Source organism: Festucalex cinctus, chromosome 8, assembly GCF_051991245.1.
Source record: "Festucalex cinctus isolate MCC-2025b chromosome 8, RoL_Fcin_1.0, whole genome shotgun sequence".
Lineage (NCBI taxonomy): Eukaryota > Metazoa > Chordata > Actinopteri > Syngnathiformes > Syngnathidae > Festucalex > Festucalex cinctus.
The window spans coordinates 18,288,081-18,304,350 of record NC_135418.1 but is presented as its reverse complement, the minus strand read 5'-3'; the positions used below and the strand labels follow the sequence as shown (position 1 = coordinate 18,304,350).

Below are 16,270 nucleotides of genomic sequence, written 5' to 3'. Positions count from 1 at the left end.
CCACATTCGATTAACACCTGATATGGGTGACTAAGACGATGAATTTATTTTATCTGTAATATACAGCAGCTAGATTGAGGTACTTTAAGCGTTGACCATGCAGATAATGGGTTTTATGTTAAGTTTGAAATGTTAACATTTACATTCTTTGTATTTGGAAACAAAGAAAACAGTCATAAAACATATGCACAATCAAAAACACTTTATTTATCGTGATTAACGTACCAGTTCCTGCAAATAGGCTGACCACACACTCACTCTAAAAATATACTCAATTCAAAAACATCAATACTGTCATAAATACATTGCAAACATACAATTACAGTACTGTACACCTATCCCTTAAGCGCCATTTTTGTTATCAGGAACAGATTGTCAAGAAATCAAAATCAATTTTGATCGTTAAAAAAAATAAAATAAAAATGCTTGTATCTGTATAAACGTTTCTAGGGAAGGTGCAGGTACTTAAATGAAATTTGGAAAGTGACAATTTCATTTCATTTTCAAAAATGATTACATAGGATGCTGATGAGTAAAATACAAATTGCTGATGACCAGCTGCACACGCTTGCAGTTCTACATGTATATAAACACCCCCTAACAGCTGCCTTTAATTGTTCAGTTTGCTTTAGTAAAAATGAACTTGCCAAATGACTCACTCTTTACAAATGCTGTTCCCATACAAGATGAACACAGAAAGAGACCTGCGCTTTGCAGCCTATGGAGAAAAAAAAAAAAAAAAGTTGCTCTCTATACACACAGAAATCTAAGTGATGAACTTGTGTGCTATTAGACAAAATGAAGCTATGCTGGTAAACTTTCCAAAAGCCATTTGAATAAGTACCCACATGTTCAGTGAGGAAAATAGCTACAGTAAATTAGTGGCAAGAAGATATCCAGCGGGTTCTTTTGCAAAAATACATTACAATTTATATTTGATTTAATTAAAAAAAAATAAAAAATCTGCCACGACACTATATTTAAGAATGAGCGTCTTCGGTTTGACAGTTCAAATTGCACAAGCTACAAAAAATACCCAAGTGTCAACCACATTACTTTAAAGATCCGAAAAATATGTCCTCATCGAAACGCTCACAAAGTGAAGTAAAACACCGGCAGGGAAAAGCCATGCTCATCATTGGAAGGCTTGAATTCGTTCATTTTACCCTCAAGGTGACAATACAGTGCGAAAATTCACACACTTGCTGTGGTAGAACCGACAAAGGTTGTGATGGGTGCTTAGTCCAAGTTAGTCCTTTTCACACAGCCGGTTTAGTAGAGGCCTCCTTTCTTTGGAAGAACGCACCAGTGGAAAGGTTTGTTTAACCTCCGGAGACGGATCAACATCCTGAAAGTATGCAGTCGAGCGAGAATATTCCATTTTCTTCGTCAAACAAGACAAATAAGACGTTCAAATGGTGTCCACCATTGCGTAGTCTGGACGGAAGCTTGACAGATGTTGGCAAGCACAGTGCAATTTGGGATGTCTATAATAAATCAATGTATCCGTTTCTGATCATTAAAAATGTGTATGATGTACTTTTTCCTTCAGTGTTTAATGTATTTGTTTCTAATGTGTTCTAATTGTCTTTTACCGTGTCTGCAAGACAGATTTCGTTTTGGGACAAGGTGTACTGAAATAAACTGGACAGTTTTTAAGGGATACTACAAAAGGTAGGACAGGGCTGTGTTCCTCATTCATGTATTCTGCCTGTTGTATGTCCAGTATGTCGTGTGGTTATGTGGACGGTCACAATTGTGACAAAATGTGTCGCTGGGTTCTGTGCAAAGGGCAATGAAATGCTGTTCTGATGCACTTTATGCTGCATTCGAGGAAGGTGGGAATTTGTAGATTTCCCATTAATGTCCCAGTCCCGACCTCAAAACATTCCAGGAAATGTAAAACAGCAAAGATGGCTGATTCCAACAAATTTTTGTGGTTAACAGCCAGTCGAAATCATTTTTGGTTATAAAAAGTAACTTTTTATATTACTACAATTACTGGATTAATGGTATAATAAATAAATAGATATACATCTTTATAATTGTGTAAATTATGTTTTGTGATTCACGATCTGTCTCTACGGGACTTGTCCTTGTCGAGTGACGTCAGATAGATTTAAACCGGTCGATGAGTTTGGGGTCCATTTTTCCCCGACTTCACAAGTTACTCCAATTCAAAAGGGGCGTTACTTCCTGGTATGAAGTCGGAAAAGTCTGACTTCACACCTTCCACGAATGCAGCATAATTTTGTAGGATAATCTGTGAACTAAAAAAGGTGCAAAAAAAGGTGAAGTACATACAGCAACGTGAATGCTATGGAAAGAGAAAGAAGCAAATCATAAACTAGAGGTCACCAATCCAGAGCAACTTTTTGGGTAATGCCAAGGTGTACCAGTTTGATGATATACACTTCTGAAATAATACATTTGCTCAAATTACCTTCAATTATGTTATTAAGTCACTTAAATGCGAAACCTTATCCTTGTTATTTTTTGTTCACTTTCACTCACGCTTAATTACTTCGACAAGGCCGTTCAACTCAAGTTAAACCATTAATTAGTATTTAAGCATTGTTACCTGTCCAGATTTTTTTTTGCTTAAGAAAATATTTTCAAAAGGCCCATCCCTCAGTAAGCGTCCTGCCACGATGACATGTGTGAACAATGGTTGATCATTCATTTTATGTGACACTCTCGGCAGCTGTGGCAAACGTTGTTTGGTTAGTTCAAGGCGTGTAGCAGTGACGCTAACAAATGTAAGGAAGGGAGCCAATCGGGTTTGTTACCTTAAGAAATATTTTGAACAATGGCACAGCTCCAGCTGGTATGCACAGGGATATAAAATGCAGCTGATTTTGTCTGCACTGACATGACTTGACAAACTTGAAAAACAAAGGTGAGGCTGATGTTTAAGATTAGTTTCACATGAGCCAACAGATTCTTCATTAATGACCCAATTAATTCACACACTTACATGTTCCGACTGTTTGGCAGCTGGAGGCAGAGAATCATCTGATTCCTTTTTACTCTTTACACCTTCTTTTTGGTCCTTTTCCTGAGTATCATATTTGTTCTTTTTATCGGCAACATCATCATCAGCAGCAGCATTCTTGGAGTTTGACTGCTCATAGGTGTAGCCGCGTGGGGTGGGGGGCTGGTAACGGTATTTGTAGCCAAAGGCACGCAGGTGATACACGTAGTACTCCAGCAAATACATGTTGGCGTCATGCATGTAGTGGAAAGACACGGACAGGTCTGAGCAGCAGTTAGGACCCTGGGGAGGAAATTAAAAGTGTGGTTAAGTGACAGAAAGTGCAAAGAAACCAAAGCATCATCATTTTTTTTATTTTTTTTTACCAGGTAATTAATTGCCTAGGCTAACCAATCAGTCAACACGATTAAGCTACTGGATGTAGTGTTAATTTTATCAGACATTAAAATTTAGTTTCAGTTTTAGTCCAGTTTCAGTCACGCTTGTTAGTCTTTATCATAGTTCGTCAACCTCACTCGTTTTTATTTAGTCAACTGTAAGTCTAGCATTTTAGTATTTTGTTTAGTCAAACAAAATTTTATTCGTCTAGTTTTAGTCAACAAAAACTATCAACGTTTTAGTCAGGACAATCATTTTAACTCTGTATATTTTTTATGTCAGCAGATAAATGTTGAACAATTCGCATCTAAAGCTATTTCACATAAAATGTTCTCTTTTTTTTTTTTTGATGAAAAACAACTTCACACACATCATATCAACAAGTGGCTATTAATAATACGGCTATGCTGCGAGCTAGTGGTCAGATTAACATCATAGTTGGAACTTTATAGTCGTTGGATTAATGTTATGTTATAATTTACTCTTTTTTTTTTTTAACCTTTCACAGTGAATCCACCTCCTGTCCGTCCGATGTGTTGGTGCATGTTGCACTCACTAGCTGCAGATTTGAAAGGGGGTGTATCACTTCCTGTCACATGACAGTGTCAGATTAGCAGAGACAGGATGACAATAATCATAATTTTCACAAGTTTCGTCTTTGTTCGTGAACTAAAATATCCATATATTTTAGTCCACTGAAGTACATTTTCATCTAATCTGTATAAGTCAACTAAAATGGATATTGATTTAGTCCCACCAGTTATTGTTGATTAATGAGGGTCTTAGTCTAGTCTCTTCTCATTTTGACAAAAATATTTTTGTTTAGTTTTTGTTGGCGAAATGAACACTACTTGGATCAATTAATTTGATTAATCCTGATCCTTGACAATTTTGAGGATATCCAAAAAGGATAATTTAGAGCAGTTTTAAAAACCACTTCCATGAGAGATCAGTACTTGGGCGTCTCTTGTCAAGAAATTATGAAAAAAAATTATTTTACTTGCCATTGAGATGGGGTAGTAGCAGTAGCTCCAATACCAGAAGCTGTTGGGGAACTGGGCAGTGAGGTGTTGCTCGGGGACGAAGGGATTAAATGTCTCCCGCTGGACAGTGTCTCGGGAGTCTCCTGCCAGCACCCCAACTTTCTGTAGGCACTGGCCCATTGCAAGGTCCTCCACCGAGCTGGTGTGAGTGCACACTTTGGTTTGAAATCCTTGGACGAATCGCCGCAGGGCCTCTTTGCTCAGCACGTAGCCTGCACCGCCGCTCATGTAGCCCTGCTTGACATACGGTTTGAATCTTCGACCGTAGTAAATGGGCTCATCCGGGGTGTGGTTCGCAAGCACCCACCGCAGGTTGTCCACTATTACATACGTGTCGTCATCTGCCTTGAGGAACCAGTCGGCGTCATCGCCGTAATGCTTGTGGACATAATGGAATGCCCGGATGGTTTTCCAGTAAAGTTGGTCACGCCCCTCGCTTGTATTCACACCTACAGCCGGGAAGTCGGGATCACTGACGGAGCTCACAAAGACAATGATGTTGCAGTGCCGACTCCACGTGTCCTTCACATAATGAGCCCTCTTTGCCAGGTTGGTCGTTGAAGTCATCACCCAGCAAAGAATGCGTACTTTTTTGTACAGTTCATCCGCCAATCTGCTATCCTCACCTGAAAAAATAAACAGCATTTTTTTTTTTTAATTCACATTACCGGTAGTCCCCCATATGATACATTAAGCTATATACAAATGCAACCAGAAGTTTACATACGCTACACAAAAACAAGCATGCTTTGCCCCTTCACTGTCTTGACATAAAATCAAGCTAAACTTCTGTTGTTTTAAGATTACCGATACTCAATTATTGCTACTTTCTGAATGCCAAAAATAATTACTAGCTACGGCATTCATCTTATATATATATATATATATATATATATATATATATATATATATAAAAATATATATATATAGGTTTGAAGTTCCTTTTCTTCAGACAATTGTTTCTTCCAATAGAGAAAATTATTACCTTTCTGACAGCATCGTCTCACATCAACACGTGGTGAGCAAAAGGTATGAGACGGTTCTCAAAGAATCAAAGATAATTATAGCCTGCAGGGTTTTTTTAAGTAACTTCCTATTACTTAAAATTTGATTGTCACCGCACTTTGGCGTGACTGTGGTTGTGCCAGCCTGCGCATGTGTACGTGTTCATATCTAATATGAACAATTATTCTGACAGCTGGCTGGACTACAGTCCAGTGCGTGCCACGTCAGAAACGCCCCCTGCAAACATGACATTCGCAAGACTGCGACAACGACTGACGAATTGCAGAGGTCTTCACGTGGCAGTGGTGCAGAAAAGATTGAGGACTGGACTGCTGCTGCCCTAGTGGACTGCGAAAAATCAGTTGATCGTAAGGTCACATACTGCACACGAGGACAACTAATTTTTTGATGGGTTATGCAAGGCCACATCAACATGCTAACACAACGTTCTTAAATATGAAGGTCTTTTTTGTATAACAGTAAATTGTATTGTTTTAATAAACGACGGTACTGTCATCTTAAAATGACATATCTACACATACTGCCATTAAATCACCATTTATTCAATATTCATTAAAAACATATATGCAGTGTCCAGCATTTTTTCTATATTGTTAAAGTGTACAAACCACGATTAAGCATTCTTAGAATCGGCCAGTCATTACCAGGGGCAATTACTCTCTTCCAAGATTGTCACTTACATACAGTGCATACTTGACATTTTATTTTGACTTCACAATATGCTGCGAGCACAGGTGGATGGGCCGGACACGTAACCTTGAGAACTTGGACACAGTTTAACAAATTTAATGTAGTGGTATGAAGCAGGGATGAATCTGTGGATACAAAGAAGATTAGTGGACCTTAGTTGTCCCAGGTAATCTGTGAGTCCATTGACCGTACCACCGATATACTGTTCAACCCTATGAGCTGGGTCACGGAATGAATTAAGAACCGTTAAGAAGCCGTTCCACACAGTAATTTAATTAACCAGGTATGGCGATTTAGAACAGTATCTCATCTATCTATATTGGCGACCTGGAGGCCTGTCAGGGTTCGACGCCTTGCCCAATAACTTCAAATCAATGCAAATTTTGCTATTACTAACAGAGAAGGTTCATGAATGGTCGGTTTTGAATTTTTGGCAAGTACCACTCATTATTTTCACAACAAATTCAGTTCAGTTCAATTTTTGACTACACTAGCCACCTCTGCTGAGTTTTGATGCGAAGAGCCACGTTTACCTGAATGATGAGGGTGTTTGAGATTGAAGAGGGCAGACCGCTCTTTCTTCCACCTGTCTTTTTCCTCATCTTCTTGCTGCAGGTGGTGGTCGTATTGTTCAACCCATTTGCTGATCGGTCGCACAGAGAAATTCTTGTCAAAGCCGGCTAGCCGTAGAAACAGGTAGAGTGTGAAGAGTCCCACCAGGAACCCCAAACAGAAGGAGATTCTGGACGTCGGTGACTTCATGCTGGGACAGGTGTGTTGCTGTCAGCCAAGAGCTTGACAAAAATCACACAAGTCAGCGGAAGGCCCCGAAGAACTTGTACGCCGACGTCAGAAGAGGTTTGTCAACTCCCAGTTCTGAAAGGAGTGGTTTATTGTACTTACTATACGTACCGGAGACACCAGTTCTGAAAGGAGTGGTTTATTGTACTTACTATACGTACCGGAGACACCATAGCGGCCGTTTGCTTCACGGCCACGAAATGTATCGACCACCCGGAAGGGAGACAGTACATTACATCCCAGGTTGCAGAAGTGGTTATTTCTTCGCCATGTAAAAAATAAAAACACCACTAGACAGTAACCGCGCGGAAATTATCTCCAAGTAATCACATAAGGATAATTAACGCCATCACAAGGACAATTTATCACTGCTCGAAAGCGTGACCGTCGGTGTTAGCTAACCCGCTAGCATTTAAGGCGACAGAAGTTTTACACAAACGTGGCAGAGTATATGTATGTCGAGCGCCCCAGTTCACTGGTAATCCTCGGAAAAATTCTACGCCGTTGTTCACCTGCGAATATAAACCAAAGGACAAACTAGAGAAGCCACACTAGGCTGCTTAAAAGTAGAGCGAATAACAGTACAAGCGGTCTGAGAAAATATTTCCGTTTAGTACGCGACGTCACTTGGACCCGCCCCCTCGGTTTTTACACATTTACTTTTCTAAGTATTTTGCTGTTGTGTTTTTTTAAATATAACTTACATTTTACTACATTTGCCAAATGGGGAATTGTATACGAACACGGAGAGGATGCTGAACGTTGTAAGTTTTTACAGCACGAACGATCGGCACCATTTCAGTTTGGTGACGTCCCCGCGATTGGTCTTTATATTTGATAAATATGTATCTTTTACAATAAAGAAAAACGTTTTAAAAGCGACAGCTAAAAAAAGGTACCATAATTCATGATAAGCGGCAACTTTAAAAAAAAAAAAAAAAGCTTCCAAGTTTTTACGGCACAAATCAAAACATTTCAGCAATAAGTAAGTCAACCGGACTTCAGTGGTACAGTACTTTTATTTTGAAGACTTTCATACAAAGCAGTTCAGGTAGACCAAATGCGTTTTCTTCTTCTGGCCCCTGATGCCAAAAGGTGCAATACAGATCCATGAATGGTACCAAAATATACACACCTTTCCAATCTTCTCTCAGGGAGCAGGAAGGCGCTCTATTATTTACTCCTATTGTAAGACGCTGTCTTGCGTCAAGATTGCACTCATTACTCAGCTTGACGCAACCACTCGGGTTTGTGCTAACACACAACAAACATAGAACTATAACGAAAAAAATACTGAAAACTATATACAGGTTGAGCTGTAATTATACACAAGTCAACAAATTCAGCAGCCCTTTGAATACAACTCAAGACAGGTAGAAAAATGTTTTTTTTAATGCTCGCAAAAGTTGAATGAAGGCTACTGAACACTGTTCTTCGTTAAGTTTGGCTTAAATGTGAAACATTTCCAATTACCAAGAAGAGTCCAATTGCCTCGATTCAACTTTTGCAGATTACTCTGACCTGAATGACTGAGAATCTATACAAACATTTTTTGGTACATTGTATTTCTATTTATAGTGTTCAGTTAATAAAGTAATTAAACATTTAAATAACATAGAACAAAATCAAACCAACATTGAATGGTTATCAAAGCATTTCTCTTACATATGCTAACCCAAAGGAAGCCCTTAGGTGGCATTTGTCCAAAAATCCTAAAGTGCCACAGCATGTGTAATGTACACTTGTGTTAATTGACAGTTTCATCCCTTGTGTCATATTATTATACAGCAGAAGGTAAACTGTGCAAGCGCTGAGGTATGGTGTTAAGACAACATCGGGGACCTATGTGAATGGCAACATGAGTGACTAACATGCAAAAAAAAAAAAAAAGGCAGCACAACTAAAAAGGTTGGCATTGTCCATTTTGGGGAGAAAAAAAAGAAAGAAGGGAAAATACATAACTCATTAAAGTAGAGCTGACAGTGATTCTGTCGCACAACATAAACCTATGTGCCCGCGATGTCTTGCAGACCCCAGACAAGCTTGTTGAAGGTGCAAACGTGACGTGTCGCCTGCTGACTTTAGTAGCAATAATTGAATCCTTTTGTCAATTAGGGGCTGCGCTTCAGAGTCTCCCTGCATCACCCAAGTACATATTCACAACGTACCGAGCGAGTTCACAAATCCACGTCGTCCGAGTCCGAATTGCTGGAAGACTGGGACTCCTCTTGGCCCTCGCCCCACACAAATCTGTAGTTATTCTCCAACTCCTGCTGTCGCTTTTGCTCTTTTTGAACTTCCTCTGTGCCTCCAGTCTTGTAAATAAAAAGAAACAGTGTTACTGCTTTCACGCTGTATGAATGTTGTGTATTTATTCAAGGCTAATGTTAACTCATTCACTCCCAGTCATTTTCAATGAAGCAACCCCCTACGCTCCCGGCTAATTTACTGTATATTGACTAATTTTGCAAGGACCACAGAATATTCTGTTGATTGCTATAAAAACATGGAACCTACCAAGAGAAAGATTAGTCGTTTTTCATGGGTTTCTGTTTTGCAGCAATTAGCATTAGAATATAGCGTCATACAGCTAAGGTTTCAACATTATTCACAAACCTGTTAAAAACTGGGGAAAAGAGCTTGTTGCAACACAGCCCTGGCTAATCTCTTATACTCTGCTGTCACCTTCTGGCAGTTTTTTTTGTAATAACTACCATTACTTTAAGCGACCTCTTCATGTTAGAAGCTGTATCAAACAAGTTTTTTGGGAGTGAAGGACAACGTATTAAAAAAACATTTATAGGTTTTTGGGTTTGAATGGGTTAAGGGTGAAAAGATACACATGCACAGCTGTCCATTTAAGGTGACTCATCAGGAAAAACAAAACAAAAAAACAATTCAGTGAAGCCTATAAAACAAATTACCAGCAGGTTTATGAGGAGCTCTCGAAATGACTTAGTGTCTTCTTCGGTCAGCCACTGGTCGCCCGTCTCGTCGGCGTTCTTTCGCGTCAAGATCTTTACCTCAATTTTACCTAGAGAAGAAAACAGGAAGTGGTGCGGGGTATGTCTCCGTTTACATTCAAGCATTCCCTCAACAAAATAAAGCACCCGGCATGCAAATAACACATCTAGAATGAGGAATGGATGGCTGCTAGAGCACACACATGGATGAATTCATTTCATGCCACTGTAGAGAATACTTCCTGGTTTACAGTCCAACTTTTCAGTCTTATGTCTGATCACCCAATTCACCAACTATTTACCCAATAAGCAATTTAAAAGAAAAAAAGAAGAGAGGAACATCTGATTCCTATGACAAATTATATTTTATGATGGCCAAAGTAGTCTAAAGAGGCAAAATGATTCGAGACAGAAGAGGTGGGGAAAAAGCCATAAAGTTTACGAGTACATTAACACTCCCCATTCATACCTTCGGCCTTCAGTCCTGCTTTCTCTAGCTGTTCTTTAACCACGTCCTTAATGTGCTGCCACTGGGGATCTCCTTTGCCCAACTCTTGTACTTTGAATTCCCCATCAGAGCCGCTGCCTGCCTTATACTTAGTTATTTTGATCTTAACATGGTCATCGGCATCTTGGTCTGGGGTGACGAGACAGAAGAGGGACAAACAACTGGCTGTCAGAGACAACAATCCTCACGTAGACAGAAAGCACGAGAGGACATTCTAGATTTAAATCGGTGTTCTCACGTACCGACAATTGGGCCGGTTAAAAGTCAGCAAAGGACTGGTTGTCGGACATTACAAAAGTTTATCCTGAATAATTATGTTAAGGTGTGGGCCAGGGCATGTTTAGAGTGGGTTTTCTTCAACAATCTGCTTAGAAAATGGTCAAATAAACCATGTTCAATACTGAAAACAAATCATCGTGTTGATTCCCCCCCCCCAGTCAGTTGACGGGAAATAGAATAGCCAAGTAGGAAGTGACCTGATCTAAAAAGGCTTTTCTCACAAATAGAGGCAAAACTTGTCCCACAAGTTCCCACTCGAAAAGTGACAGGAGTTCCAATCACTAAATAGTTACGGGATATAATAAAGGTTTATGTAGCAGCTTTTTGTTCTTCTATTTTAAACATTCTTAGTACTACTTTGTCATCTCATGTGCACAAGTGTGCAAATTTGTTCTTAGTGGAGATTAGAACAATGTCAAAACGTTGAATGTAATCATTTTATTTTTAAAAGTTGTTACACCAAGTGTATTCAAAATGTTGCTGGAAGTTTTTGGTATGTATCTCGACTTTACGTTACGGAGATCTATCAGTGCACTAAGCACACACTCACTGATTTTTTTTTGTGCCTTTTCACATGTGGAGTCTTCCCCATCTTTAAAAATTAAAATGTCATATATGATTGGTCGATATGAGTATACTGCGTAACATTAGCTTTTTAAATCGTCTTTGTCTCTGCATCAAATCCATGTGTGTGCCTATTCTGGGATGGAATATTACAACCACATCTGACGTGCACATGGGAGGAAGGAATGGGAGGAAAATGGCGACGGGGAAACACGGTGATGTCAGACTACGCCATCTTAGGTTACCGGGCTGCTTTGGCGCCAAGCTGGGGCTGCCCCGGGTCGGGTCGTTGGCTCTTTGAGCTCCTGCATTTTCCTGCTCGAGGTCCTGCTCGTCTTTCTCCTCCAAATGGTCAAGGAGCTTATCGAGCGTCGTCTCCAGTGCCTGTGTCGCTTGAGTGCGATCAAATTCCCCTTTCAGTCCTTCGGTCTCCAATTCTTGCTGTGCCTACAAAAAAATTAAAATAAAAAGTTTTTTTTCAAGTTTCAAAGATTTGAAAACACTTGAATGCAAATGTTTCCATTGATTTTGTCCGTTACCTCATTTATTATGTTGTCAAACTCTTTTTGCATCGTTTCCTTGATCTCGTCAGTCTTATCAGCCGGCACAGACACGTCTGCCATCTCATCCTCAAACTCCTTAAGCAGCCGTTTATCTTCATCATCCTGGTCGTCGTCGTCGTCTTTGCTGCGCTTCATGGATCCCATTTTCCCTGCTTGTTCCTTTGCTCGGTTTTGTGCTTTCTACATAGAAACAAACGCCGCACAGGAATGGAATACACAGGCATTGCGAAGACGGATGCTGTTATGACGCGTACGGAAGTGCCAACCTTTCGATTACTCTCCTTGAGATGCTGGACAAATTTCATCAGGTCTGATGGGTCAGTGATGATTTTAAAGTTGAAGTTTTCAGCTGAAACACAATTGACAAAAAAATAATAGGGAAACATTTCAATGCTTTGCTAATTAGCATAGCTTCTCAATACAAACATTAAATCAAGTGTTGCAAGATTGCGTTAGTAGTGATATATGATAAACGTACCTTCATTTCCATCATCCATGACTTCATCGTCTGTAAGTGAGTTCAATCCATCATCAACTGCCTGCTGAGCGAAAAATCAGGTCAAGAGTTGTAAAGTTACGCCCTCTTGTGGTGCATTAATGAATATCCATTGATTCCTTTTCAATTGCACTGATCCTAATCAGGGCAAAAATATACACTCTGGACTTGAAGTTGACACTCAGTGAAGTCTCTTCTCAATTGGCTGACAAGTTTCAGTTAACAAGTCAACCAAAAAGCTGGTACCATTTTTTTTTTTTTATTCTACAAAGATGGCAGCCACTTGCCACAACATTAACTACTAAATGGCAGACATCCTGCCACAAAATAACTATTGCAGGAAATTAATGAGTACAAGATATTTATGACAATCTTTTGCAAAGAAGTGAGTTTTTCTTTTAATCTCTCCTAGGCACATGACATAATTGCATATATTTATTACTGAAATAATGTAAAATTGCACAACAGTATGTCAATGTACCTCACTGTCCTCATGAGAAGAGCTTGTTTTTGAACTTCCTGGTTTTGCAATTCCTTCCCAAAACTGAGAATCCTCAGGGTCTTCTGACCCTACATCCTCAGACATGTCAGCAACATCTGTATAAATAAAATAAATTAATTCAAGAGGAAAAAAATCCCAAACAAATCAAAACAATTAATACATGATTTTGGATGCATCAAGATGGACCTTTTTGTTCTGACTGGTCCCGGTCATCGCTGGGATCTGGTGATGTTTCCTCTACCGGTGCCTTCGCCTCCTCGTTACCAGCCAACATCTCATCAAGACTCCTCAACTCCTCTGAGATTTGCTCCACTTTGCGCTTTGTGTCTGCTGCGGGAAAAAAAAAAAAAAGAAAAGCCCTTTCATACAGAACAGTGACACAATTTCAGAGAAAATACTCCACATACGCTGTAGCTACTCATAAATAAAACACGCATTTATTTATCCACAGAATGTCAACTTAGCATCATCTTTTGATTCCTATTTTTAGAAACACTCCAGACCCTCGCTGCTTCAGTGAGGAATACATTCTAAAAGCAAGATGCTCTCTGTACGTTGCACCACTGTGACAATTTCGAAGATTCTTATGGACTCACAGACTTGGGCTTTGACATAGTCCATGTACTGCTGTGCATTTAGCGCCGGCTGACATACGATCCCCTGGGGCTTGGCAGTGGACGGAGGTCGCAATAAGGGATGCTGGCATGTGCGACTGGTATGAATGGTCACCACGTAGCGGCATGACTGCGGCTCGTCCACTCGGGCGATGTAGTCACCCGAACCGTCTTCACACACAAACTGAGGGAGGGGGAAAAAAACACGTATAATGACCACACATTGCCCTTATCATTTGGTACATAATACGGTCAATTGATCCCTTTTGTATAACCTTGTTTTTATTTGGGGCAAGTCTTAAGTTCAGTGAACATGGAATGGAATGTGGGAAGAAGCCGAAGTAACCAGAGAAAATAACACTTAAACACCCAAAGGCCTCATGGGAGGGTTTGAAGCCAAAGGATCAAACGCGGGACCTCTCTACTGTGAGACAAATATATAATCCTATTGTTTACGTTGCATTTCATTAGATTGCACCGGGGTACCAAATTAACTGTCTGCTTGACCGTCAATATAAAAGTCTCACCCGGACTTCGGCCTCCCTGGGACTCCCATTGATGTCACACTTGGAGCCATTTACGTAAGTCTGACTGTGGAAGCGTTTCAGTCTGTGCTGTTTGGAGGCCTGGAACATAATCACAACATATTCAAACATATTTTACAAAGAAGACAAATCTAAGTAGGACTGTTCGATTATGAAGAAAATTTAATCACAATGATTTTGGTAATAATTAAAATCATGATTATTTTTTGGTACAAAACAAGAAAATGTTTAAACGTAAACAATATTAAGATAAAATTCTTTGAAACAGTAATATATATGCAAGTTCCTTTTGGATGACATTTTTTAAATTAGTTATTTTAAAATTAAGAAAAGGTGCAAATGTATAAATTGAAACAACTCAAAATTAGCATTAATAATCTTTTTTTATGATTATAGTGATTTTGTAATTGTGGAGTGTATTAATTGAAATTGCAATTGAATTTTAATTAACTGCACAGCCCTACATCTAAGGATAATCCTTACCTTTGCTGTTTCATTGGTCCAATCAAATTCAGACTCAAAGTAGCCCAGGAAGAGAATGTCCCCTTTGATTTCCGAGTCTGAGAAGTGACAAAAATGTAAGACGGCCTGGAGAAACCAATGCATAAAACAATTGTCTTACCTTCAAGGTGGTACTGTCTGATATGCTGACCATGGCAGAACTCGTATGTCCACCAGTCTTTTGTCTGAGGAAAAAAATAAAAAGCAAATGTTTAAAGATAACCAACAAACATAAGTTCATTCATTGTTACAAGGATTTAATATAAACATTTATTTTATATCAATAAGTGTCAAATTACAAGCTAATGTATCCCATTCAAACTGCTTCTCTGAAGAAATGCATTGAAAGTGAAGGAACCAAGCACAAACATGGTTGTTCAAACAGAACAATGATACTGTGCACTTGTTTTTTGTTTTTGTTTTTTAATGACTGCATGACAGTACATAGTCTAAAAGGGACTGAATAGACTCCAGCATTACTTTGCCCGCATTCACATAATTACATATGAACACATACAAAATAATGAGTTGCTATAAAATATCTGCAAAAAGTGTGAGTACCAAAAACATGATCCAAAAGAGGAAAACACAATCCCACATTGTACCGACGCATTTGCTAGTAAGTAGTAGTGATATAGAATACATGATGAGATGAAATAGTTCTCAATTACAAACACTACAGCATTTAGTGCATGATCAGTCAGTATATTTGATATTCAGTACTGTGCAAGACTAACTTGTGAACTTTGTACCTTTTCCATTGCAACAGTAAAAAAGTAACTAATGGAACAGATTAGAGCGCGACTAGAAACAACAACGCTGTCGTGGCTATTACACCCTGTCTGATAGCTGCAACTGCAACAAGGCATGTTGAAACACCTCCAATTACAAGGGAACCGGGAATAATCTTTCATGGGGTAAAAATATCTTTTTGGATGATCTGTGATAAAAGCACATTTTAAAAGTGGCAAAAAAAGCTCAGCTCATGAAAATCGGTGGTGAAATGAACAAGTTTACCACTTAATTTTAAAGTCAATGTATTGCTTTTGATGGGAACGTCCCCACGAACTGCCAAACTGCCAGGTAGGCACGTTGGTTGGCCAGGCTGCTAAAGCATTCTAGCATATATACCCTCTTATCTGTAGGCACATAAAGTAGTACCTATGGTCAAGGAAAGGTTGATATGGAAAACTGAGCTTCCTCATCTGGTTTTATTTACTAACTAACAATTAATTCTATTTATGTATTTATTTTGTATTTATTTCCACATGTATTTTTTGAATTATTTTTACTTTATTTATGTATGTATTTTCTTTCAATTGATATTTTTTTTAGTTTAATATTTGAATTATATATATTTTTTAATTTGTTTTTATATTCGCTTTTACTTGTTCAGTAATTTATTTTTAATTTTGGCAGTTTTGGTCCTCCATAGTGGATGAGGCCAAGTACTATTTAAAAAAAAAATGGAAGGATGGTTTCAAGAAGAAGGATGACATCAGTTCAGTCACTAAAGTATCAACCACAAATAATTAAAATGGCACCACCCAACCGCACATACTGCACGAGCTAGGAAGTATCCTACTACAATACAAACAACCACACAAAAATTGTTTTGTTAACAGTTCAGCTTTGGTGGAGGTCCACTCTCCACCAAGTCACATTTATGGTAGTTAGTTACATATGTTCGATGACATCTAATGTTGTTCTTGAACTTTTGCACAGTACTACCTATTCTTGGGTCAGGAGAGCTTAATTTTAACAAGTTGTTGTCCTTCATGTCACACTTTTAACTATTAACG

General features: G+C 38.9%; 2 protein-coding genes and 1 long non-coding RNA gene across 10 annotated transcripts in view; 1 reads left to right on the top strand and 2 right to left on the bottom strand.

Moving 5' to 3' along the window:
- LOC144023940 (uncharacterized) overlaps positions 1-9,294 on the top strand; it is a 16,087-nt gene extending 6,793 nt beyond the window's left edge. The window contains exons 3-5 of one of the 2 annotated variants that reach the window (XR_013284644.1): positions 1,608-1,674; positions 5,615-5,789; positions 6,748-9,294. This is a non-coding gene — a long non-coding RNA (uncharacterized LOC144023940). The remainder of the gene's footprint in view (positions 1-1,607; positions 1,675-5,614; positions 5,790-6,747) is intronic. The other variant, XR_013284643.1, reaches the window with a different exon arrangement.
- On the bottom strand, positions 188-7,556 carry c1galt1lb (core 1 synthase, glycoprotein-N-acetylgalactosamine 3-beta-galactosyltransferase 1, like b). 2 transcript variants are annotated; one of them, XM_077529896.1, is made up of 4 exons: positions 7,086-7,556; positions 6,666-7,008; positions 4,378-5,042; positions 188-3,277 (listed from the first exon to the last, which is right to left on the bottom strand). In XM_077529896.1, the coding sequence occupies exons 2-4, from the start codon at positions 6,892-6,894 to the stop codon at positions 2,966-2,968; spliced, it is 1,206 nt and encodes a 401-aa protein (XP_077386022.1). In that variant the 5' UTR covers positions 6,895-7,008; positions 7,086-7,556; the 3' UTR covers positions 188-2,965. The 2 variants fall into 2 exon arrangements, with proteins under 2 accessions (XP_077386022.1, XP_077386023.1); XM_077529897.1 differs by having other exon boundaries at positions 7,095-7,556.
- os9 (OS9 endoplasmic reticulum lectin) overlaps positions 7,934-16,270 on the bottom strand; it is a 9,793-nt gene continuing 1,456 nt past the window's right edge. For 3 of the 6 annotated variants that reach the window (XM_077529875.1, XM_077529874.1, XM_077529876.1), the window contains 13 exons: positions 14,590-14,653; positions 14,451-14,527; positions 13,950-14,048; positions 13,405-13,606; positions 12,995-13,138; positions 12,788-12,903; positions 12,289-12,352; positions 12,077-12,159; positions 11,787-11,990; positions 11,493-11,694; positions 10,366-10,533; positions 9,858-9,967; positions 7,934-9,248 (listed from right to left, as the gene is read on the bottom strand). In XM_077529875.1, the coding sequence (XP_077386001.1) occupies positions 9,111-9,248; positions 9,858-9,967; positions 10,366-10,533; positions 11,493-11,694; positions 11,787-11,990; positions 12,077-12,159; positions 12,289-12,352; positions 12,788-12,903; positions 12,995-13,138; positions 13,405-13,606; positions 13,950-14,048; positions 14,451-14,527; positions 14,590-14,653 (1,671 nt within the window). In that variant the 3' untranslated portion in view covers positions 7,934-9,110. The remainder of the gene's footprint in view (positions 9,249-9,857; positions 9,968-10,365; positions 10,534-11,492; positions 11,695-11,786; positions 11,991-12,076; positions 12,160-12,288; positions 12,353-12,787; positions 12,904-12,994; positions 13,139-13,404; positions 13,607-13,949; positions 14,049-14,450; positions 14,528-14,589; positions 14,654-16,270) is intronic. The other 3 variants (XM_077529878.1, XM_077529877.1, XM_077529879.1) reach the window with 3 other exon arrangements.